At 49.8% G+C, this 25,254-nt stretch overlaps 1 protein-coding gene across 1 annotated transcript in view; it reads right to left on the bottom strand.

The window, feature by feature from the left end:
- TANC2 (tetratricopeptide repeat, ankyrin repeat and coiled-coil containing 2) overlaps positions 1-25,254 on the bottom strand; it is a 242,739-nt gene that overhangs the window by 49,723 nt on the left and 167,762 nt on the right. The window contains exons 10-13 of the mRNA XM_080369447.1: positions 22,990-23,115; positions 14,743-15,024; positions 12,331-12,464; positions 502-733 (exon numbers count right to left, since the gene is read on the bottom strand). Of these exons, the coding sequence (XP_080225573.1) occupies positions 502-733; positions 12,331-12,464; positions 14,743-15,024; positions 22,990-23,115 (774 nt within the window). The remainder of the gene's footprint in view (positions 1-501; positions 734-12,330; positions 12,465-14,742; positions 15,025-22,989; positions 23,116-25,254) is intronic.

Below are 25,254 nucleotides of genomic sequence, written 5' to 3'. Positions count from 1 at the left end.
GCTTGTTACCAGTTCCCCTCGAAGCCTCACACGGGGTGTCTGTAGATTTTTATAGTATCAGCTCTTTTGGTGAGAGCTTCAAATTCTCAGAAACTGAATAATGGCAGGGAAAGGGAAAAACGTTCACCCCCTAAACAAATAAATCAGGACAGACCCGCGCATGGAAATTGCTGCTTGTTTTCACCCTCAACACTGAGGCCAGACTTGGGACGGGGAATAAAGCAAGAGAAGAGGGAGCCACGCACAGCTGTGGGCATCGCTCCACCTCCAGCCCCCAACGGGAGGAGCCGGACGGTTAATCCTGCGCTTCCAAACAAGCACAATGGCACATTCTCAGCATCCCCACATCCCCCCTCTTGCCTGCAGCCCCTGAGATGCCACGCAGGACGATTCACCTACCGCTTCGCTTAAAGGCTCAGATGCCACCAAGCAGCATTTTTTTTTTAAACAATAATTGCAAAGCGGTGCACAGGGCGAGCGCAGGGAGCATCATGACCGTACCTTTGTGCAGGTTCTCCAGGGGCTCCAGGACCCCCCTGCGAAAGGAGGCCATGGGGTCCTGCACGCAGGAGCGCAGGCTGAGCATGCTCTGCAGGTGGGGCTCCCGCAGCAGCTGCTCCCGGTAGGCGACGAACTGCGGCGAGCGGCAGAGCAGGGCGGCCACGTTGTGCACGAACTCCGGCACCAGGCAGGTGTAGGCGTTGTCGGCTTGGCAGTAGTGGTAAGCGACAACCTAGCACAGAGGAGAAGGACAAAAAACCACATCTTCGTCAGACGCCAGTCGCAAGTTGTTGAAAGCAGCGCGTTGTGTTCGGTGAGTTCGATGCCTTCTGGCAGGCGAAGTCTTTAAGAGTACCGAGCGTTAACCACCCGTGACAAGAATCCAGACGAATCAGTTGGTAAAAACAGGCGCTGATCCTGAAAAATGACTGGACCTGCCACTTGAGGAATAAATGAAATTAAGCCGTAGCTGCTTGCAGAGACGGAGAGTGACAGTAACTGACATATCCGAAGCGCTGCACTGAGCAGGGAGCAACAGGACTGTGCTCCAAGCTCCGCTTAAGGACTCGACATCAGTAATGACTTGTGATTGTTTTCTTGAACTTATTTTTTATTTGCTGTTTTCGAACGTCAAGCCTGGCAGAAGCAGGCAGCGAGCACTAGCTGCGCACCTTACAGCAAGGTAGCACCTGCAAACGACAGATGCCCGTGCACTGGGGGAATGTCAGGCTTACTATACATTACTCATCCACTGTAATCGCATTCTTCATTCAGAAAATTAATTTAATTATTAAAAAGGGGAAAAAAAAGGGGAAAAAGAAAGGAAAACTTCCTCTTTTCTCATGTCATCTGTCTTCCCAGCTCTTCAGACTCTGCTAGAACCCACTAAATTCTGCCCATGTATTAAAATCAGCAGAAAACCAGTGCTATCTCCTCAGTCCAATCTGCCAACCTTCCTGTTTTCTCCCGCAATATCAAACCAGGCTCACCAAAACCCCGCTCTGCTTGTATAGCACCGGGCAGGTTGCACAGCACCACCAGCACCCGGCTCCTGCTCCCTGGCATCAGCGCCCTCGCAGAATTGCTGCCCGCCTGGTGCCAGCCTCTGCCAGGTCAGCAAGCTTTTCTCCAGCTCCCATTCACTGGGTTTGTTTTTCAAATGTCACTGACGGTATCCAAAAATATCCCAGCAAGGCAGGTGGGATCAGTTTTGTACCAAAATGCCCGCTGCCCGGGAGCACTGTACGTAAATACTGCAAAATAAACCGAATTTCTAAACGTGGGAAGGACAACGTAACTGAGGACACCGCGCACACGAGATCGCCGTGGCCTCTCCGGGGGCCGTGTCAGCTCGGATGAAAGGTGGCCCGTGGCCCGTGGCCGTGGTTAGGGGCTGCTGGCCCTCCACCTGCAGTGACCAGCCCTGGCTGGCAGCCAGCTCCAAGGGATGGGCTGGTGCATCCCACCAGGGATGGTACCAAGAAATGAAAACATCAGGCTGGGGGGTCCTCACACATTGGTGGCTCAGCACTGGCTTTTAATTTTAAATAGAATCATACGTAATTACCAGTGGGGTATAATGCAATGATTTCCTCTAACAGCCAAAACGAGCTGTGATGCATACAGCGATGATAACGCCAGGTTGTTATTTCAAGCATCAAGCCCTAATACATGTGCTTAAGCTTTGATGGTTACCTCCCAATTCCTAACAGAATTTTTCCTATCAGCCAGTTAAAATATAATTTACTGCCTTAGAGAACAGCACCAGGTAAAGTAATAATAAAGGCACTGATTTCTTTCCAACAATCCTATTTATATGGGGATTATAACTTGTGGATTCCACAGTCTGAAGTCCTTAAGCAGCTGTCCCTTGATACCGTGTTCCCAGGAACAGGAATCAAGTTGCTGTGTGCGGAGCTCTTATTTCCCACACAATAGGTGTGCAGGCACACAAATAAAAGTCACTTTTTTTATGAGAGGCCAATTAACTTCTCCCAGGAACCTAATGGAAGTCATGGAAGAGGGACACAGCTTGTACCCACGATAGGAATGGTCACCACTAGATACCGGGACATACTTACAGCTACAACTCAATTAATTTAAGCCCCTTCACATACATTCTTGATCCTTATACTGGATTTACTGGTATACTGACTAAGCCTTAGGCAGTGAGATAATGCAATGCTCAATAGGGGGATCTGAAGCTAAACCAGTAAGCAATGAAGATTTTGCAAAGGCAACCAAAGGGAAGACATGATGATGTTCTCAGAAAAGCAACTGTGCCAAAATTTCATCTTGATGTTATTTATTCTCCGTGACATTTTCTCTGTCTTCAAATCAAAGAGAAGCTGCCAAGAGCCAGGGCTGCAAGCGGAGCCGGGTGCTAGAAACCAGGCTCCTCGCTTACACAACCAGGGCTGGGTGGGAAACGCTTTTCTCATCTTGTAAAACTTGTCAAGGTTTCCAAGCATTTCCCTGTTCCACCCTCAGGAACGAGAGCGGGGTTAGTGCAGGATGCGAATGGAAGAGGCTTCAGGACAACCCCTCGTCCCCCGACCAGTCCAACCCCTGTTCTTTCTCCCTCTGTATAGGTGAGCACCTTTAATGCCTGGCCACTGATGCTCTGGGGAAGGTCTCTCTCCAATTATTTTACTTTACATACTTTAGTAATTGCTCGAGGATCCAGGTAGAGTGATGGATTACCATCTCCACTGCTCAGAATTCTCTTCTGAGACGTGGGAGACCATGCCCCCACCTTGAGCTGCATCTGAAATGATCACTCAGTACACTGGTTGTAATTCTCGGGGGTTATTAGTCTCTTCTCCTTTTTCTCAACTGGACAAGCCAAGAAGTACACCCAAGATTTTTTAAAAAAAATAAAAATAAAAATTTGTATAGCCTGGAAACGAACTTTTCATTGAAGAAGGTGCTCTCAATAAAAGCTTCATTTTCCATAAATTGAACTACTCTGATTGAAAAAAACTGCTTCAAAACTTCCAACCATCTCTCATCATAAACAAAATCCTTGAATTAAACATTTAATTTTATCTAGAAACTGTGTTACAATATATGAAACCACCAGGGAACAGCAGACTCAACCAAAGGTATGGGCATGTCTGGACACTGTGACCAGCAAACAATTTATTTTTGTCTGACACAATTTAAAGCATAATTTTTCTAACCATAGTTTCAATTTGAACTTTGTCATCACATAGCACTAAACCCTATAAACGCTAAATTGGACCTCCAAAACTTTTAAATCTTTATTTTAGCCATCAGGTTTGTCAAATGATGTTTACAAGGCTGGAAGGTAAAAAAATCCTGGCCCTAAATTTTGATTAAATTTAAATCGCCAGATTGCAAACAAAGTCTATAAGCAACCCCAATGCAAGAGAAGAGGATTACAAGAAAGGATGTGGAAAGGAACACCTAGATCAAGGGAAGCGTTCGAAATACATTTGTCATTTTTGTAAGGGCCGAGAACGCAGTGTCGACAAGTCGAGAGACTCCACGCTGAGAAACCGATGCATTATGTTGTTTATATTAAAATATCAAATATCAAAAGTTACAAACTTGTATAATTTCCTTTCTTGCTTGAAAGGGAGCTTCAATAATTCACACTTGTATGGTGCGTATTTTACTTGCACTGATTACCTACCTCCTCTCCTAAAATGATCTGGAGAGCCTAGCTGGCCTCAGCAAAGTAGTACATTTATCCTGAGCTTTTTTGGTAGCCAATTTTTTTAAAAACACCAACTACATGTTACATGGCTTGAGAAACACCAGAGGCGGTGAAGACAGAGCACTGCCTCTAACAGAGCATGGCCAATGGTCAACACAGCACCATTCCCTACTGAGGTGGGGTCAAGGAGCACCAAACCTCTCAGATGCGACACAAACTTTATCTTCTTAACTGCTAAAGCGGAACTACGAAAGGCACCATTCCTATTCTCTTCAGGTGGTAAATCCAGGAGGTCTTCAGGAGTCTCTTCTCCAGCCCTTCCAACACCAGCCACCCTCCTCTCTGCCACAACCACTTCCCATTTCTCCCTCCATCCATGCCCACCTAACAACCTTCACTCTCCCACCACCCTCCCTGCTGCCCTCCCGTTCGGGTCCACCCCTCGGCCCACCCCTTCTTGGGTGCAGGACTTGGCAGCAGCAGCCCACGCCGCCGTGGAGATGCCACGCGCCTGCGGGCAGCTCTCCTCCCCACCCAAAATGCTCCTTTAAATCACGGCTGGGCTGGCCCGTTTCACCTGCCTGGGCTCAGCTGAGTGGATACGGAATTCCATGGAATCGGAAAAAATGGGAGACCTCCTCATATAGGTTGGGACTTAGGAAAACTGCTGCTGGGAAAAAAAGGAAGCTTCACGCCTGCCAAAGCAAAGCAGCGATTGCGAGGATAACGGCAAGCAGCAGCACAAGGGAGGGGAAGAGCCGCACGACGGCAGCAGGAGGAAGGGGCTAGAGGGGGCACAGAGCGAGGAAAACCGAGGCACAGAGAGACTGTGTCTCACCTATGAAATACGGAGGGAGAGAAGAGAATGAACTGCGAAGGGAGGGAAAGGAGAGAGAGAAAAGGGGGAGAAAATGATGTGTCGGGAGAGGCAGGAGATAACAGTAATACAAGGGCTGGAAGGACAGTGTGAACATCAAAGGAGAGAGAGGGGCTGGAGATGGCTCAAGGGAAATCAGTTATTTTTACTTAATAGGACAGGCCAATTCTAAGCAGTTCTCTGGCACTATTTGTGAAAAAGAACATCCTCCACTGACGACGCATTCCTTTGACATTGCACCTCTGCCACCATTTGCCTCGGCATCCTTCTGTACGTGCGCCGCGCAGGGAGGCTGCTCTGCCAACCCCCCCTAAAAGCACGAACCCCACAGACTCCTGAGCTCACAACAACACCCCAGCTCCTCCTGGTCCCTTAAAGGGCTTCAATGATGTATTTTAACTGTATTCCCCCACCTAATAAAAGATTTATCTTTTTTTTTTTTGACCCATACAAAATAGCTTCAAATAAATTCAGCGTAATGCTTTTCCCTGCCAAAATGCCACTTGCCAGGCGTAACGCTGGTTGCAACGATGTAAATGGAAATCAGCACTGCTGAATTTTATCCATTGCACATGACCGTGCGTGTATGCGTGTATGTGGTGACCCAGTTTATTGGGAGCGTTCATTACTTTTACACAGCCGAGTATGCCAGTAAATGCCCTCTGAAACTCATTAGTGGCGCAGGGCATCGGGGCGCAGAAGTAATGAATCCCTCCACCTCTGCGTAAGGTAGGAGTACTCACGTTCTCTGTGTATGCCTGCAGCGTTGCTAACGACCCTCTGGCTGATGGCTGGGAGGACGGGGCACAGAGGCTGGCAGCCACCAGCCGTGCTCAGCACCAGCCCAGCGCGCTAATGCGGCGGGCGCAGAGCTCCTCCACCAGCTGCTCCGCGCAGGGTACGACCCATTAGCGCAGCGGAGCTGCCTTTCAGCTCCATTTGTTTAAGTGCTGCTGCTACAACCCACCACACAGCATCCAGAAGCCCAAAGAATATCGCTGTTCAGTGGGTTATTCAAAACTGCGGAGCAAATCCATTAAAAAATCCTCTGCGAGTTAAAGGATAAAACCTGCAGGGAAAATGAGGAAGGTGACCCCGACCAGAGGGGACACGGCTCATGCCTCTTCCTTTGAGCTGAACTAACCCCACCTGGGGCTATCGTACCTCGGCGTGGCACGGGTGCCCCTCGCTGAATGGCAAAGGTCACCGAGGACACGTGCCTGTGGGTCAGGATTTTCAGCCCAGGCCAGGGCTGGGGAAAGCCTCTCCACTTGCCCGTGGGAAGGGGCCAGCTCTGGATGAGCAAGGCAGAGCCACCACCCCTGGAGGTGTTTAAAAGACGTGCAGACGTGGCGCTCGGGGACACGGTTTAGTGGTGGCCACGCCAGCACTGGGTTTACAGTTGGGCTCCATCAGCTGAAGGGTCTTTTCCAACCAGAAGGATTCCATGATTCCAGGTCATGCTCCAGCTGAGATGCATTGTTCCCAGGTACAGACGGCCCGGCATCGTTTAGAGACAGGCAGCACCGAGGGGACAGCGCGCGGTGACATAGGGATGGTCACCCTCCTCCCCTAGCTAGAGAAGTAACGTTGGGAAGTATTGTAATGGGTCAGAGCTCAAACAGCAAAAGGCAGGGAAGGAAAAGAGCAACACGGGAGAGGTGTGCAGCGCTGCCTTCTTAGGGGATCTCGGCTTTACAACCCTTCCTGATCATATTCACCACTTTTTTTCCCCCAGTGTCACCTTACAGTCATTCCGCGGCACCAGGCGGGATGCCTACCAGCGCTCAGCAGCGGCAGAGGGGGTTGCAGTTATGCGAAGCGACGCGCTCAGCAGCGTGCGGCTAGCTCCCCAGGCAAGCTGGTACGCACCTACCGCAGCAAAGGAGCCAAGCCTAGCCTGACGCGTTGGCATTGCCGAAAAACTGGCAGCCTGCTCATAGTCGGAGGGTAGACTTGACAGAAATTCAGCAATCCTGCAAGCTTATTTCCGTAATACATGCATATATATTAAAACAAAAGACTAACCAAGCAGCTTTGCAGAAATGCTTATGTTTTATTTGCAAGTGTCAAGGCGGGTGTTGCAATGTGAGTAGTTTTATTCATGACTTTTGAGGGTTTGCCAGGTCTGGCAAGACAACCGCTCTCGTCCTCCTTCCCCGCAAGGCTCCCTACTCCGCGCACGGCACAAACCCCTGCTGAGACCGGGGACTGCAGAGAAGCCCCCCCCGGCAAGGAGCGCTCCGCAGCCCACTGCTGGGAGCTGGGGGCTGATCACATCCCCACGCGCCGCCCCGTGTCCGGTGGGAAGCCCCTCGGCAGCCCCTCGGCGGCAGGAGAGGCCCCTGAGTGAAAGGGAAAAAAGGGACTTGTGCCAGCTCGGTTCCCAGCAAGAGGATGAATGTGACTTTTAAAATTAGGAAATTGATTCACAGAAATCTCTGCCTAATATTTTCCTCGCAGGGAAGTGGAAGGCAAGGCGGTTACCTCCTGATGCCTCGAGTCTCCTGGCATGCTTCTTCATCCCCGCCTGAAGAACAGCCCCCAGCACCATCCCAGCACAGCCCCTGGTGTGACAGCAAGACTTTGAACGTTCCCTTGTGAAAATATTCTCCCTCCACATACCCAGGATAAGCACAGGGCTGCCAGAGCAGACCGAGGGGATGCTCCAGGTAGACCACTGTACCGCCGGTATTTTATCCACTAACCTCTCGTGGCAGGGTCACCCCGCTTCCATTCCCAAATCTGGGTAAGATAGGCTGTTGGGAAGAGAAATGACACAACGAACAGAGCAACCCCTGTTCGAAGCTCCTTGGTTTCTCTCATTCTTTCAGCAGAAGCCACCGCAAAGCCTGAGAAGCACCCAAGCCTTCCAACCGTGGTCGGCACCCGCACGCCAAGAGACGCCGTTTCTGGCCAAAGAGGGACCTCTGCAGCCGCTCACCAGTGGCCGGGGGGAAGGGAATTCAGCTATCAATTTGAGAAACATCCCAAACCATTTTATTTGGCTTTATTTCTCTTCCTGAGGCTTGATAACCATCTGGGTTTGATGGTTTTCTCCTCCCGGGACCCACCGGTGAGGATAACTTCATGTAACTCCTGAACCAGTTGGATACAGTTTTCCTGGCAGTTTTTATGGACAAAAATCACACCTGATACTGGTTTTTCAAGTTGCCATATTTCTAAGCATTCTTCTCCCTTAGCTGCCTGACGAATACTGAACTAGAAATCATGGGTGACTTCAAAGTGCTCTCGAAGAATACAACAAAACACCGCGCTTCTGCAGCACGGCCAGGCTGCGGGGAGCTCCTGCTAGGCAGCCTTCGGTTACTGATTGCTAAAATTACTGATTTCTTCATCTCTGACAGCAAGAGCTAAAAGCAACGCTTGCCCCCAAGAACTTAACTGCCTGAAAAACAGGCAGAAAAGTACAACCCTGAATAATCCAGAGGAGGAAAAGCAACTGTTCACCTTTCATTTCTGTCATCATAAACACACAACTTCTGAGTTTTGGGCTAAGTGACATTTTCAGAAGGAATGGAGTGGGTGAGAGGGACGGCGTGCTTCCCACTAGCATTCTGGAGCCTGCACCAACCCTTACCTTCAGGCTGTCAGTATATTATTAATCTGCTTTCGTAACGATCTCCATTTCGTTCTCCAACGACCACAGCACAACCTGAGAGCATCCTGCTCTGCTCAGTGCAAGCACAGGTGGAACATCTGCACACAGCTTTATCCAGCTCCTCACACACGCTTCCTATTTCTCCAAAAATACTCCCGACAATCGTGGTTGTCCATCACTGTCAACACTTTCTTCCCGAATTCCATTCTGACTCCAGCCTTACTGCAACCATAAACCACGCAAGTCCAAGAAATACTTTCCCAACCAGGCTAACCTACGGGTCAGTCCTTCCTTCACGTCCACTTTTTCCTTCAGCCAGTTGAATAAAATCTGCTTTAAGTAGGCCATCAGCCATTCTTTTTTTATGCCACAGCTATTGATAACAGGAATATGCTGCTCTCCTCTCCCTTCCTCCTGCACCAAAGGACGTGCCGCTTTTTATTCCTTCTTTTCTTTTATAGATTAGACTTTGGAGAGCCTTTTAGCTTATCTACATGAAAGGTTTTCCTGAACTGTCCCCAGGACTGACTGTTGGAGAATGGGGCATCAGACATTCAGATCAGGCAGCTAAATCATTTTAACCAACTATTTTTACTATTGTCCACCAAGCCGTTCAGTCTATCCACTCTGTTTAAGAGTTCAGCATCTTCAAAGCCTCTTATGAACAACAAATTCTCATGATCTCTCAAAGGCGAGCTAAATGCGTGTGATCGAGTTTCCGAACGAGGCGATCGCACACAGAACAAAGAGCTCAACGCTGTTATTTTAATGGATTTTCAATTCTGTTGCCAGGTCAGTAATCCTTTTTCTCCCAGTGTCACTCAGAGACTTCAAAAAAACACAGCTGGGGTGGAACAGTCAGTGTTTGTTTTATCTAGGAGGACATCATATGGCATGGTTCTTTCTAAGAAATCAATTTATCTGCTGTTGACAGCAAGTATTCATCAGCAGTGATGCTGAGTTGTACTGCTCAGGAGGTTACTAAGAGTGCACTGGGCACATGAATTCCAGCTATCAATTTGAGAAACATCCTAAACCATTTTATTTGCCTTTATTTCCCTTCCTGAGGCTTGATAATCCACCGAACTTAGTGTTTGCAGCATGCTGCACAGCAGTTCTGGAAAAGGCTCGGATGCAATAAAACCAGAATTGTTGTTTATGATAAAGAATCAGCAGCAGGAACACAGAGCTCAAAAAAAAAAAAATTAAAAAAAAAAAAAAATCCTATGCTTTCACAAAATCTTCCCTTTGTGGTAGCATCCAGGCACACACTGCAGCACTATCTGGAAGCCAACTGCTCTTGGGGATTGAGAAACCCAAGTGACACCTGCCAGCATCAGGTATCAAAGGGCCGTTATCTGCATGGATCACCCTGCTTTTAGTAGCCAGGGAAAGGGAGGCAAGCAGATGAGATGCTGGTCTCCAAGGATGCCAGCGAGGCTAACGGCAAAGCTGGGAACAGACCCAAGGTCTCGGAATGCTGAATCAAGCCGTGCCGCTGCTGCTCTGACTCCTCCCGGGAGCTGTTTGCTAAACGCTGTGAAGCTTCTCAGAAGTTCCGCGCGCTGCGTCAGCTCTTCGGGCAGAGGCGGCGAGCTCAAGTGCTCTGAGGTCAGCTCACCAGCCTTGGCATCCATCTTCTCAGGAAGGCCCGATGTCTGAAAGCCGGTGACGGTTATTTCTGGAATCTGCCTGCATTTACAGTGCTTGAAATTTACGGGGAGATGAACGATGGCACACAGTCAGTAATCCCGCAGCGAGCGCAGCAGCCTCTACATCTTCCCAACTCATTTGTCATGTTCTGACAGCGAAACACAGGACTGGTTTTGCAAAAAAATTTTGGCTGGGGGATCAGCAGGGCTTTAGAGCCCTCCTAAAGGAGTCTGCAGCCGGGGTACAACAACCTATTTTTACTTCGGTTTTGGCTATAAAGATTGTTTCTTGCTCTTTTCTCCAGCGATCAGAGATGCAAAAAGGCTTCGGTGCGTGATCTATGTACTGGATGTGAGACGCTGTTTGAAAGAGCCGTACCCCTTACCTTTTCCAGGAGGAAACTGAAGCTAAAACTGTATCCATTTATCAACTGCATACGCAGCAGGATTACTTAAGCACTCAGGGGAAGAAAGCCGAGATAGTTGAGGTATTTTAAGCAGAGAGAGCACACTTTAACGGCGCTTCTGGTAGTCTGTAAGACTTAAGATTTGCAAGGAATACGATGACTAATGTGTCCTGAACAAAACCAGACCTGGGCACGGCATTCCTTTCGGGAACTCCACGTGGAAGCGGAGAACATCAAGCCTTATGTATTTACGCTGATATCGCACGCCCTGCCTCGCCATCTGGGTGCAGCAGCAAAGCAGACAGGACAAGGCAGTATCTGGCACAAAAAGCCAAGCCAAACACATCCTGGTAATAATTTAGAACAAAGACTTTGCTTGGTATTTTCCTCTCCAAAGCGGGAGCAGGCAACAGGAGAGCATGAACTACTGCCCTCCCCTCCAAAGGTGCAGGAGCAGCAAATCCTCGGATTCCAAAGCAACAGAATGGAAGCAGCGCTAAATCCTGGCAATACGATACAATTCAAGCTGTAAATCTCACCTACCGTAAGTGACAGCTACATACAATCGACTCCGGTGATTTGAGCATCGCTCAAAGGCCATGATCTGTTTTGTCGATGCCCTTCGTCTGGGACAGAGTTAATTTTCTGCTCCGAAGCCACTGCAGGCGCCGGGCTCTGCGGCTGAGTAACCTCTACACTCAGTCAAGGAGTTTTCAGTTTCCCAGGCCCTGCCACGGAGGAAGCTGGGGGGCACAAGCAGCGGGAGGGGGACACAGGCAGGAGTGACCCAAGTGGCCACAAGGCCACACAGACTGTGCATAACCTGGGGGGAGCTGGCGGGGCCGCCGCTCGCATGTGGGGGCTGGCTGGGCACGGCCGGGCGCGTGGTGAGCAGTGGTACGGTGCACCACTTGGGTCCTCTCCTTCCCTTCGGGTTTCATTCCTCTCCCCCCTTTTCATGATAATTGTTATTATTATTATAAGGTTTTCCCCTATATATATTTTAATTATTAAATTCTTCCGATTTCAACCCTCAAGTTTTACATCCCTTTCGCATCCTCCTCCCCATCCCTTGAGCACGTGCGTGCATGTGCCTGCGAGCAGCTGTGTGGCGCTTAGTTTCTGGTTGGGGTTAAACCACAACAGTCACCTTTTCCCCAAAACGCCCAAGCGCACACAGCAGTAACGCTCCCAGCCTGCGCCTTCACCCGCCGGTCGATACCAGCTCCTTCCAGAATGAAACACTGGTCAAACACTGGGCAATTTTGTTTTGCAAAAATAAGCGCAATAAATTGCAATTATTCTGGTAACTATGTCATATCGTAACATTTGTAAGGATGAAGTGTGATGGCTGGGAAAGACAAACTCGGGGAGTAGAAGGGGAGTGTATTTGACGTAATGGGAATTTCATTTTACAGAAATAACTTTCCTAGGACAATAAAACCTGTTCCAGAAGTTTTTCTCTAGACTCTCCCAGCCAGCATTTAAACGCACCCGTTTTCCAACGCACCAAGCGACGTAAGGCAGGAGACCTTCCACCAGGGTCCATCCCCAAGGACCAAAACATCCCGAGACGAGCGTTCCCGTACCTGCGAAGCCAGCCGCCGCATGGCCTCCTCCTGGCGCCGGCGCATCTCGGGGGTCCCCGGGCAGCTCCCGCTGGTGATGGACGAGTGAGCAGAAGGCGGCTGGGTTAAGGGCAGCTCTCGGTTGGCATCCACATCTGTCCCAAGGGAAGAGGTTATGAATTGCTACAGGATGAGCACGACCCACGTTACTATTACAGACTAGGCAGCTGCTGTTTTCTAGCAGGTCACGCACGGCAATTTAAGTACCACAGGTCCCCTGGTTTAGGATTTCGGGCAGCAAGAGGCTGCCAGACCGTCCAGCCAGGCCAGGGGCTCCCCAAGAAACTTCTTTTGGAAGCAGCACTTTTGGGAAGGGCTGCTAAGACAAAGCATTGAGCTTGTCTTATTCATCTTCTCCCCTGTCATTTCATTGACTTTAAAATAATCACAATAATTGAGCGAACTGTGCTCTCTCGAAGGTGCGCTCTGTCTTCAGGTTTGGTGTATTTTAGGGCACTGCTCTCCTACGCTGCGGTTCTGCCAATAGATCTTCTCTTGTTATGAACAATCGCTTGTTAATTTTGTTCCCAGCCCTTCTTCAGCGGAGACAGCCAATTTCTCTGAATTATGTGCCTATTTTATAACACAAATAAAAGTAGAGCCACGGCTAACATACCCATCTGAAGCCCATTAATATAATCAGAGGGAGAGAAGCAGGAGTAGCACCAGGACCTGGAAAAGGCTTGGAAGCAAATAATGAATTATACTGGCATCATTTCTGTCAGGTTTAACTGCTTTCTACTGTTTTAGCTGTTTCTTTGGCAGCAATTGGCTTTACCAGCACATTGCTACCACAGCCCTTTCACCTGCCCTTTGCGGGTAACATTTTCAAGCCACTCTTCGCTCATAGGTACTCATGTGGATTATTTTTGAATGAGGCCAAGACATACAGGAATCGACGATGTCTAATTCCTGCTTTCTTTATTTCAGGAAGGTTTCAAAAGCAACATTCCTCTTAAGTGCAGTCTGTACTGGCAGAGGGGTTTCCTGAATGGACTGCTGCAACGCACCCTTGAGCTTGACTTGAAATCCTAATGCAAACAACGATGCATTTAATGGCAAACAACAGAGCAGGATGACTGCTGCCTGCATAATTGAACCCCGAATGTGCTAGCGATGATGCGCATTCTTGATTTTGAGCATGCAACACCACCCTCACCTGTAGTGTTTCTCTGAGACAGGAATTAAGAGTATGAGGCTGTGTGTGCCAGTTCACTAATGCCGACAGCACAACTGCTGGGTCAGGTCGCCTGATTAGCACTCACTATTAAACACAGACTTCACCAAGCATAATAGATTTTACTTTTTTTATCAACATGTGAAATCAAAGGCACTCACAAAACAGTTATTATCTTCTACAGCTAGACTAGGATGTGTGATCTCTTTAGGAAATAAAGTCAAATCAGTTGATTGATTCTGAAGGTCTCCATCCCTGTAAGTAACACTGAGGAGTCGTTCAGCTTTCACCTTCATGGACAGCAGCGTGTGAGCTGTGACCAAGGACCTTCGTCCTTTGTGCACAGAGACAGATGTGGGGCACCTTCTCATTGGAAATACCCAAGCTTTTAGTTTGGAAACAGTTAAGTACAGCAGTCTCTTTAATCCCTCCACAATCCCTCTAAGCAGACCGGGGAGACATACAGTTGCTGCACTGCAGAGCTGCAGCGAAAATACAGAAGCAAGCCCTGCCTTTCACTACGCATCGTTCATTTCGCTCTGACAGGCGACACTATCCAACATGCCATCGTTCGGTGACATTTCAGGTATTTCGACATGGCTAAGAGCGCTGCATTCCAGCGAACAGATCTACCTGACACTGAGATACAGTGACCTAGATCCTTAAAGATACCTTTCGCTACCTAGCCCAGTATTTTTAGTCCTGTCTTACTCACTTGCTGAGAGCTGAATGACTTTAAAATGTTGTCATCTCTACCTGCAAACATGTCAGCACAGAGTGATGTGAATGGGATGGGACCACAAGAGGTAGAGAAATCCTGAGTGCTGAGCCTGCACAGGCTTGCAATCCATCCTAAACATTTATACCATGATAAACTGAAATAAACAAACCATACGGGAAGGAGAATGCACCAGAGTGGATTTGTAATAACAGAATATTGGCAATTAAAACTGGGAGTCTTCCCAACTGGAGAAAATCTGTGATGTTTCTAAGCCAGAGAGATAAGAGACAGACTATTTTGACTCTTCAAAAAAGTAGATTTGGAGCAGGAGCAGTATAAATATTGCAGGCAGGTGCGTCCTTTGCTTGGCAACAAAGACCAGCCTGAGGAGGAACGGGATCTTTCCAGCCAAAACCGTTACAAAAGCTGATGGGAAAGGTCTGGTGCTTGAAGATGTGCGTGCTGCTGTACTTACGTTTGGGGGAGGCGTGTGGGCTATCAGAAGCAATCTGTCTCATCCGTGTGCCGTGGCAACTGAGCGCAACCAGTCTGGAGATGATGGCGGTTTTTCCGAAGCCGATGTTCCCAACGATGACGACGCCTCGGTTGACGCTGGCGTTGGAGCTCTGCAGCTGCGCATCTATCTCGTGGAACACCCAGTCCCGGCCCACGAAGACAGACTCGGTGGTGATGCTGGGCACCTCGAAGAGCAGGGGCTTCAGAGAGATGTCAGGGGGGCGGTAAGGGGCGAAGCGTACTACAAAGGAGAAGCAGAGGGCAAGGACACAAATGTCAATGCTAACGGTAAAACTATAGTGCGGAAATTGCTGTTTAACCTTCCTTAGAAATCTTCTCATTGCAATGGGTACAAAAAAATAGAAGCTTGCTTATTACCCACAGGTTTGTTGTTAAAACTGTCTGGCTCATGCATGGCATTTTCCACCGAAGGGGTTCAGAGAATTTTACAGGACGAAGTAGTTTACAGCTAGGGGAGGCATAGCTGGAGAACTGATTTTTTTTGCTCAAAGTCACCATAACAGAAGGCCCTGGCAGGGGCAGAACGGTGTGCTCGCCCAGGCAGTGCCCCCCCCCCCCCCCCCCCCCCCGTACGGCTGCTCACAGGGGTCTGTGCCCGCTCCCATGAGCGCACTCAAAACAGCCTCAGCACTTAGCAGTGTTAAATCCATCTCAGCAGAGTTATCCCAACTAAAGCCCATAAACGACACCAGATTGTTGAGCGGATTTGCCTAGATGGCAATTCAAACATTTCCTCTTTTCACAAGGAAAAGCGGCGTCGCAAGCAACATCGAGGTACCAAGGAGCAGAAGAAACACCTCCCCAGCAGACCACGTGTGCTGTGTGGCGCTAACACCTACAAACACGTGCTGTGTTACTTTTCCCATTTTTTTTAATGCATTAGATTATAATAAAACTATACAACTAGACCCAAACCAGCCTTGAATTTTTTTCAGGAACGTTTCGGGGTGGAGGGAGAGGGCATGTGCCATTCGCTTCATTTGGCACAAGCTGTCGAGGGCAAGCACACCTAAAAGGAGTAACAACCGCGTGCAGACCCGCTGCAAAGATGCTATTAGAAAGACGAGCTCACACGGTCCGCTCTGCCTAACCAGATCTTAACGGGGAGGTGATATGCATAAATCTATCAAAAAAAATTAAAAAATTTAAGAAGTGAGGGAAGCACTTTGTGCCAGCAGAGACAGTTGCTGGATTTTCCCAATTCACCACCAAAATGGTTTCTTAATTAAAAATGTTCAGAAGGTGGTGGCAGGCGATCCCCGCGGGGGGGTCAGCCTCACTGCGCGTTTTAGTGAATTTCAGAACAGAATTCCAAGTCAGGGCTAAGTGACGTGGATGGAGCCGCATCCATGGGACACGATTTGGGACCTGGACCTGGTACGGCAGCTCTGAAGGCACCTTCCAACTGCAATACACGTATCACACCCGACGTTCAACGCGCGGATTGACGCTGATGTGCCTGAGCTGTGCAAAATCTGAGCTGCGGATCGCAGAAGTTGAGCTCAATGTGTTCTGAGTTCACACGGCATGCTGCAAATGAAAACCACCACACAAAATCTAATTGTCTTCATAGCGTATTTCACAAGAAACCCCAGGAAGCTGCAGAGGAGGAGTGCCCCGAGCAGGGCCGCAGCGGGATTTAAGTACAAAATCTACTGGTTTGCTCTGCATTATCTCTTGGCACCATCACGCTCCCGTCACCTACATCAGCTGCTTCCAGCGGAGACCCTTTGGTTCCTTTGAAGTTTTAAAAGCCCTCAGACACTTAAAAGAGCTCACACAACATGCAGGCACTGCTGACTTCTGTCACTTCTTCACTGCTCGCCCTTGGCCATGGAGGCGCGGGCGGTGGTCTGACCCCGCGCAGACCCCCCTCCCGGTCCGGCTGGGGGCAGCGCTGCCGCACGCCTCCCGCTCAACTTGTTGGAAAGAGTTGATCAAATTGCAGCACTGGGATGCTTTATCTACACGGGAAGAGGTTACCGATGCGCTACCACCCTGAAGATCCCACTGCAAATACAAAGACGTGTTCTTTGAAGAGACCAGCGTGCTGGGTCGAGCTCCGCACCTCGGGACGAGCCCCACTGCCAGGCTGCGCCACAGGTCCCTCTGGAAGCTACGGACCAGTCCCAGCATCGCAGACTGGTGGGGCTGGGAGGGGAGCTCCGGGGGTCGCCCGGCCCAGCCCCCGCTAGAGCAGGCTCTCCTCCAGCAGGCTGCACGGAGCCACCCGGCGGGTCTGGGTGTCCCCAGAGACGGGGACCCCGCAGCCGCTCTGGGCAGCCTGTCCCAGCGCCCCCTCACCCTCAGGGCAGACAAGGTCTCCCTCATGTTCAGGTGGAACTTCCCGCGCTGCAGCTGGTGCCCGTGGCCCCTCGTCCTGGCGCTGGGCACCGCTGAGAAGAGCCTGGCCCCGTCCTCCTGACACCCACCCTCCAGATATCTGTAGGCATCGTCAGATCCCCCCTCCGCCTGCTCCAGGCTGAACAGCCCCAGCTCTCTCAGCCCTTCCTCTAAGGAAGATGCTCCAGCCCCCTCATCATCCTCACAGCCCCCCCTGGACCCTCTCCAGCAGCTCCCAGTCTCTCTAACTGGGAAGCCCAGTGCTGGCCCCCAACCAGCAGTATCAGGGAGCTCCCCTGACTCTGAGACCCCAGCCCCAGCCCTGCACCCCGATGCCAGCACCGCACTGTGACCCTCCCTGGGAATCCTCCACCTGATGTCCGCAGCTCCAACCACCTCGAAATCCCTCACAGACCTGGCCAGGGAGCTGATCCATTACACCAGAGCTCGAAAAGGGGCTGGGATTTAACGTTACATCAGCTACGCCTAAGGAAAATAGCCTGTATTTAAAAACGTTAGGCGTTTTGAATTTCCTTTTTTTTAACTGATACAGAAAAATGCTGCAGACAGGAGCTGTATTTTCATTCCCACTTGAAAACGATGAATGTGCTGTTAATCTACCCTCGGGTGGAGAAGGCGTTTGAATTGCATGAGCTCCCAAGCAGTTTGTTTGATTCCCCTTGCTGGGGTCTGTCATGTGAGCGCAGCGGGACGCGCTGGCACAGGAAGATGCTGGAGAAGCAAAATCCACGGCGGTGGGAGGGGACGCGGCAGCCGGCTGTGCCGAGTCAGCCCCGGGGCTGCCTGTCCCCATGTCCCCATCACAGCTCCTGCCTGTGGCAGCACCAGCCCGGCTCCTGGTGTCAGCAGGACTGATGGGCTTCCCACCGGAGGATGGATATTGCACGAGCAATAGCGTATGGACGTGGCAGAGATAACCAGCTGTAGTGGTCTGACTTGTGCAAATCAAGCGTTCCAGCAGTGTGTTTGATGAGGGAAATTTTTTGTTTGCATGATGCCACCCAAACTATATAGAGAAAAAGAAATAAAAAAGCGAATTAAATCAAAAGACTCCATTTGGAAACCATCAAGCTAAGAGTTGCGCTTGATAAACTACAGCTTTACTTTATTTGTGCGTGCGTGTATATACGTGACAGGTTGTGTTAGTGAGGGAACAGGTACAAGAACGCCCCTCTGAAAGGCAGAGGTCTAACGGGGACCGAGTGGTCTCAGGGGTAATGCAAGACAGGACGGATTAAATGCAGAGGCTGTGGGACCTGACAAGCTCCTGCTGCAGGTGGTGGGGACCTGGACTCGCACCTTGCTTCCCTTCCAGGGGTGCAGGTGGCTTTGAGGCTGTGTGACAGCTCCAGCTCCAGCCACGCCACCTCAAACAAGACAAAGGACATCCCAAAGACTGGTCTTTACCCGAGTGGACATGACTATCTGCATCGTGGCTGTCACCTGGGAATGGCATATCCTTCCTAAAAAAGGCCTAACAAAATCCCCAGAAGAGACGTACCCACCCACATACCGACAGCCAACGCTCCTGCCCCCCTGACCTGCCAACACCACCAGTCACTGACCACAGCAAAGCCAACGTCTTCTCCTCCAGCCTGGGGGGACACGTCACACCTTCAGGCGTTGTCACCCCAGGGCTCCCAGCGCGGCAGGGGATGCTGGTCAGCATCTCGGCACCAGGGACGCACTCAGTGCCACACTGGTTTGGACAGGAGGGCTGGGAACACGCTTCTTGTCCCACCAGCACCACCTCCACATGCCAGCAGAAGACATTTCATTTCCCTATGCTGCCTTTGGAAGACAAGTGCAGCATCAACGTTTTCCTAGCTGGACTGTTGAAAGCATTTATGAATAATTTAACACTGCCATTGACTAATTGCAACCATGTGCCAGATCCTCATTAATTCCCGGTACTGTCTGTTGAACCATGCCAAAATTCTCTCGTTACTATTTATTTCACAGCAGCCAGCGGTCCCCAGGCACAGGCAGGGCACAATCGGGGGAAAGACCCCAGAGCCCTGAAGGAATTTTTCAACTCTGATGAAAAAGAGTTGAAAAAAATACCCCAGATCGCAGGGAAAGGAGAACCAGAGAGCAGGAAGGCTGCACCGGAGTGTCAGCGTCTGGGGCAGAAATTAATTAAAGAATAAGCTAATGGAAAGTGCTCCAAAAAAAAGAGGGTAAGAAAGTTCAGGAGTAGCGGGGAAGGATGTGCGCACACGCGTTGGATGAACCCCATTAGCCACTCGACTTCAGTACCTGTGAAAAATCAAAGTACGTGAATAAGCTGCCTTCCCATCCTTGAAAATTTGTCAAATGCTTGCTGGGTTTTATAGTCCTTTTTAATGAAGCATTTTATAGAACATAAGCCAGAGTACCACAGAAATACCCAGAAGTTCTGATAATATCTTAACATAAATTAAACCCATACTTTTCCTGGAAATTACTGTGTGGAGTGGAACAGAACAAGGTCTGGTGGCGTGAAATTTTCATGAGAGTTGATGAAATACCGTCCAACTTCTGTACAGCCCAAGCAATACATTCAAATCCCAAGCTGAAGCATCGCCTACCATACCCATCCTGGTTCCTCTTCTGCGACTAAAAACTTCCATCATATCAAACCAAAGCTGGCTGTATCATCTGCACGATTGAAAAAAAAAGCCATGGGGCTGGAAATGAGCAGGGGCAGAGTCAGAGCAAGGCCCATCCTGCTACACCGAGAGACTTTTTAGTTATTTTAGCTGTCGAAAGACTCTAAAATGCAAGTTTGGAAATTGTTTTACAGGCTCCCCTCTCTTCAAACGGGATTTTTTTCAGCTACGCTGCCAATCAGCACCCACAGCTCATTAGTTGTTTTACATTTTGTTCTAGATGCGTTTTGTTGCCGTTTGAGCATCCCTGGGTGGAAGATACACCCGGCTGCCGAAAGGGACCGGCACGGAGCAGAGCCCAGGTGGGAAGTGCTTTAATACCTATTAGGGTGAAATGCTGCTCTGAATAACGCTCAGCACCTGCTGTGTCCTTTGTTAAATAAGAACCCATCAATTAGCCAAATGCCTGAGTTTATCTCCTCTGCTTGCTTTAGACTGCAACTTCGAGCATCGTCTTCAACGCGTGCATCCAGCAGGATGAGGCCAGTGCCCATTTTTCACTGGCAGCCTCAAAAGGTTGAACTGGTTTTTAGCATTTTTAAGAAGCTCGTCAAACTCTCTTATGCAAAAGGCGACAGGATTAAACGCATACCACAAGGGGAAAAAAAACAAAACCCTGCGAGTAAATGATAAAAGACACTTTAAAGAAAAATGCCACTGCCATATCGCTTATCTCGGTAAATAATATACTGGTGGAGGACGAGCCACCCGCTCCTCCGCTCCAAACCTCACCTGAACGCCACGGCTCGTCACACGCTGCAGCAGCGCCCGGCAAAAATACATTAAAAATCACAATGGCAACAGGGGGGGTGTTGTAACACCACAAAATGTTGTTGCCAGCTGGCTGCTGCCCCCCGGCGCCCCGCAGCCCTCGCCGTGTGCTGTGGGTTACGGCGCCCCTGCCCAGCTCCAGCCCCCCCCGCCGCAAACCGCCACGCTGTGTTCACCCCCAGCAGGAATCTGGCGTGCTCCTGGCTTTGCATCGCAAAATTGCTCCCCTGGTTCAATTAATTGATTTAACCAAAACCAGCAGGGATGGTCTCCCATTTGGTTCCTCTCCACTGGGTTTCTTGAAAACTGGGACCAAATCCGGGGGCTGCAATGTGTCCCCCCAAAACAGGGCCAGGAATCGCTTCACTTTCAGCCCAGTGCCAAGAACAGAGACATTCCAGTTAAACCCCGTTCAGGATTTCCAGTTGAAACAAAGAGCTTGTGATACTAACAGCCCAGGCAGACCCAGTTTCACAGGAACACCTGGGACACGGAGCATCTGCGGGGGGGGACACCCACCCCCTCACCCTCCATTTCTTCAATGAAAGTATTTCCAAATAGCAGTGGTCTGTTTTTTTCACATCCTCTTCTTCTCCCTCTCTTTTTAAAAACAGCACGGCACCTCGACCAAGATCAGAAGCAAATTCAAAAAAATTGAAACACTGCTGCTATTCTCATGCAACCTTCACCGAAAAAGGGGGAAAAAAAAGAACAAAAAGAAGAGAGAAAATATGTAGCGCTACATGGTTTTAAAAAGTGTGTCTGGAAAACAATTCGATTCTGTTCCTACAATAAAGTTTAATGTTTTGGATGCAATCACTGCAAATTACGAAGCCTTGGCAAGCTGCTCCCTTCGAACATATGGAAATTTTGTCTGTCAAACTTTGCTTTCTTCACTTTCTGCCTGCTAATACATTTTTATAACCACCTCACCAGCCAGTATGATTTCATTACAGACTGCGATCCAAAGCAACACAAATCCACTTTTTTCTTCTAGTCAGGGGCTCGTGCATTTGGTAGAGATCCCGGCCGGGCTGTAACAGGGCACGCTCGGGGTGCTGAGCGAGAACCCAGCCTGCCAGCCCTCCCGCTCCTCAGCTCCTACCCCAGGATGACAGGCACTTGCAAAAAAAAAAAAACCAAAAAACCAAGAGAAAAGGAAATTTTCATGTACTGCTAGCAGAAACCGTTCTGCCTATGTAAGGGGAGAACAAACAAGTCCGATGGGACAGCAACGACTAGAAAAAACCCCAAACAAGCCCTCTCAGATATTTACGCAATGCCGAGCGATGGGGACCCAGCACTAAGCTGGATCTGCTGCGGACGCGGGGCTGTCACGGGCATCGCTTCAGGCCGTGGCCAAAGACCACGCTCGGATTAGGGGGGATGGAAGCGGTAGGGTGGGCTCAAACCCCGGGGGCACGGGGCGAGTCTCGTGGAGTTGCCTGAGAATAAACAAAATGCTAAAATGTCAGCCCTGGCTCCTCTTCTCATTGCTAACGTCTTTTTTGGTGGATTTTGCCAGGAAGGACCACAAAAATTTCCCCTCTCAAAAGGCCTTTCAGAAGTCGAAGGCTGCCTGAATACCCGCATTGTGAGCATCCGCGAGAGGGACGTGGTGGGCTGGTGGCCCCATCCCCTGCGCCTGGCTCCTTCCCTGCCGGGATGCTGCAAACCGCAAAGCGGGGACGGCGAGCCTTCGCTTTGTATGAAAAAAGAAGAAAAAAAATAGTGGCCCACCATAATTTCTCTTTTTTTTTTTTTCTTTAGAAACCATCAAAGTTTCAGCCCCGCAGGGCTCAGGGATGAGCAGAGGGCTGGCAGGGGGCAATCAGGGAGAGGAATCTGGGGACGTTTTGCAGGAATATCCTTCTCGGATACCGGGTGGGTGTATAGGCTGCGTCCCAGGCTGCCCGTAGGCACGCACCGCCGTGGCCGCCGGGCTCAGGGAGGGCAGCACCCTCAGCCAGCTGAACACGGAGGAGACGGCCATCACCCCCCCTCGGGGCACGGGGCAGCAATGGAAGGCGCCGCAGGGGCTGCAGTGCCACACGCTGGCTTCAACGTACAATTTGCTGGCTGCGCGCGTGTCCCTGAAAAATGAGGCTGCTCACGCTTTGGGTCTGTCGAGTAACACGCGGTTGCCTCTGTAATGCCCCTTTCCACCACAGCTACACGCAGCGTGCACCTGGCGAAGCCGACACCTACGGCAGCGCAGAGAAGCGACCCCAGAGCGTTGCACCGACGGCGCCTGGCTGGCCAGGGAGCAGCGGGGCACCGGCCGCCTCCGGACAGAGGGTACGTCCTTCCTGACTCCATTTATTTCCTCCTCCCTCCCCGCTGGCCGTGCCGGCAGGGACACGCATCCCTAGGGAGAGGCGGCTCCGGCGCGTTCCTACCTCGCAGGTCCTGCGGCGTGCGGGCGCCGGCCATGCTCTGCCGCGGCATTCGCAGGGACGTCCGCAGCGGTGTGTGTCTCTGCTCATCCAGGTAGGCCAGGTCTTCCAGGTGGGCTGAGCTGGTGGCTGCCACGAGAAAGCAAACAACTACGTCACACCTGGCTTTCAGATCTAATACCCTGGTTCTTGTTTTTTTTTTATTTCTTTTTTTTTTAAACAAAGCACACGGAGTTGTAACTACATTGAGTCAACACAGCTAAGATGAACCAAGTCCAGTCTCCCCCAGTTAGGTGTAAGGAACTGTTTTGGTAACTTTTTCTCACGCCCTGTTGGTGTTTGCTCTGGTTTGGTCTCCTGTTGATGTTGACAAATAAATAAAAAAAAAAAAAAAACACGGAAAATGGAGACACAGAGTCTCTATTATCTGATCTACGTTCTCCCGATGACAAAACTCGCTCAGCTGCGTGTGTGCAAAGCCTGACGGAGGCAGTCGGCATCTCCTACTACGTAGAAGATTACTCAATAGTGCATTTTACGCTGAAGCCCACAGTCACCCCCTCTTCAATTATTTCAGAACCACTTCGGTTGGATATTAACATTTATCTGTTCAGAAAGCCAGACTTAGCAGCAGGAAAATGAAACTTTCAACTGATCAGCAAAAATACACAAATAAATGAGAAAAATGTTACCTGAACTAAAGAAGATAACTTTACTATGCCAATGTTACTCCCTCACGGAAGGATTTTAGTTTCTTTACAATGCTAGATTAAATAGGAATAATTTATTGTCACTGCTGAAGGTGGCACCACGGCAGAAATATGCAGAAGCCGCAGGTAGAACCTTGTCTCACAGGTGGCACCTCCTACCACGATGCACCACGTACAGCAGCCACTCCAGCCATCGGTTTTTAAGTGACACTTTCTCCACAGCTGCCTGATGATTACAAATATTTCTAAAATTTAATTTCAAGATGGGTGCTGCAGGGTTTGGTGGGAACTGCCTCCGGAGAAGATCAGAGGGGAATGACCAGCTGATGCTGGCACAAAGCTGCAGCAATCCAATTTTTTTAATTTTTTTTTAATTGGTGGTGATTGGAAGATGGGAGAAAATGTAGTTTAAACAAAATAAATCTGGATCACTTGCATCCCAATTCACCCACTGCTCGGCCATGTCAAAATGCTTTCAGCCAAGTAATCTACAGAATATAAAACAAAGGAATGGAAACTCCACTGCATGGAATAATCTTCCCAATTAGAAACAGAAAACTTAAAAATAGTCTTTGCAGATCACCAGTTCTGTTATTGTCCTGACAGCGATGTCCAGAGTGCACGTACCAGTGGACACCACGCTGCTCAGTAAGGGGCTGCCCAGCACTCTATCTGATACCACCTTTTGCTTCTTTAGTTTTTGGTCAATTCCCATAACAAGATTATTATTTTAATTTGAACTAATTCATTAAATGACTCCTTCAAAGACTACCCGTGAAGCTGACATCAATTCTTCGCTGTGAAACAGGTAAATATTTTGATACAGCTCTCCAGAGGAGCTCAGGGCACTGGACTTTGAACCCTTCCTCCTCGGCACCCGACACAAGATGCAACAGTCCCATAAAACCAAAAGGCAGAAAATTGCAAGAGAAAACTAAGAGAAACTTTTTTTTTTTTTCTTTCATACAATGCCTAATGACCATGCAAAAACCTTGACAAGTTTGTGTTGCAGTCAAAACCCAAGCAAGATTCAGAGACCGTAAGCAGGGGCAGGGAGAATGGGCTCAACGCTGGCAGCGGGTTTTAATGCTGTTCAAATTACCCGAACTCGCTAAATAAGTTTTAAGAAAAAGATGGAGAGACAGACAGAGGGCAGACAAAAGGTGAAACAACAGGAGCAAGAAAAAGGGGAGATAAGCCCATCAAAGGCTGTTTGTAGAAGCCCTTCATGCTCTTCTGCTCTTGTACAGTTGATGGGGTGTCCGCGGCGCAGGAGCGGAGCAGAGCTGAAACGCTGCCATGAGGCAGACGTGGCTCTGGCACGTCAGGCAGGTCAGTCCTGCCCCGCTTCACCCTCCATCCCACCCGCCGTACCTGCACCAGCTGGGATATGCTGGGACGCCCCATCCCCCGCAGCACCCGAGGCCAGGCTGGGGGGCTCCGAGCACCCTGCCCCGGGTCGGGGGGGGGGGGGGGGCAGCCAGATGCTCCTTAAGGTCCCTTCGAACCCAAACCCTTCCCTGACTCTACACATGTGGGAAATCACACACGGGGCTGG

This window comes from Falco punctatus (assembly GCF_963210335.1).
Source record: "Falco punctatus genome assembly, chromosome: 19".
Classification (NCBI taxonomy): Eukaryota; Metazoa; Chordata; class Aves; order Falconiformes; family Falconidae; genus Falco; species Falco punctatus.
The sequence above is the reverse complement of the archived record's forward strand: the minus strand, read 5'-3'. Positions and strand labels throughout refer to the sequence as shown.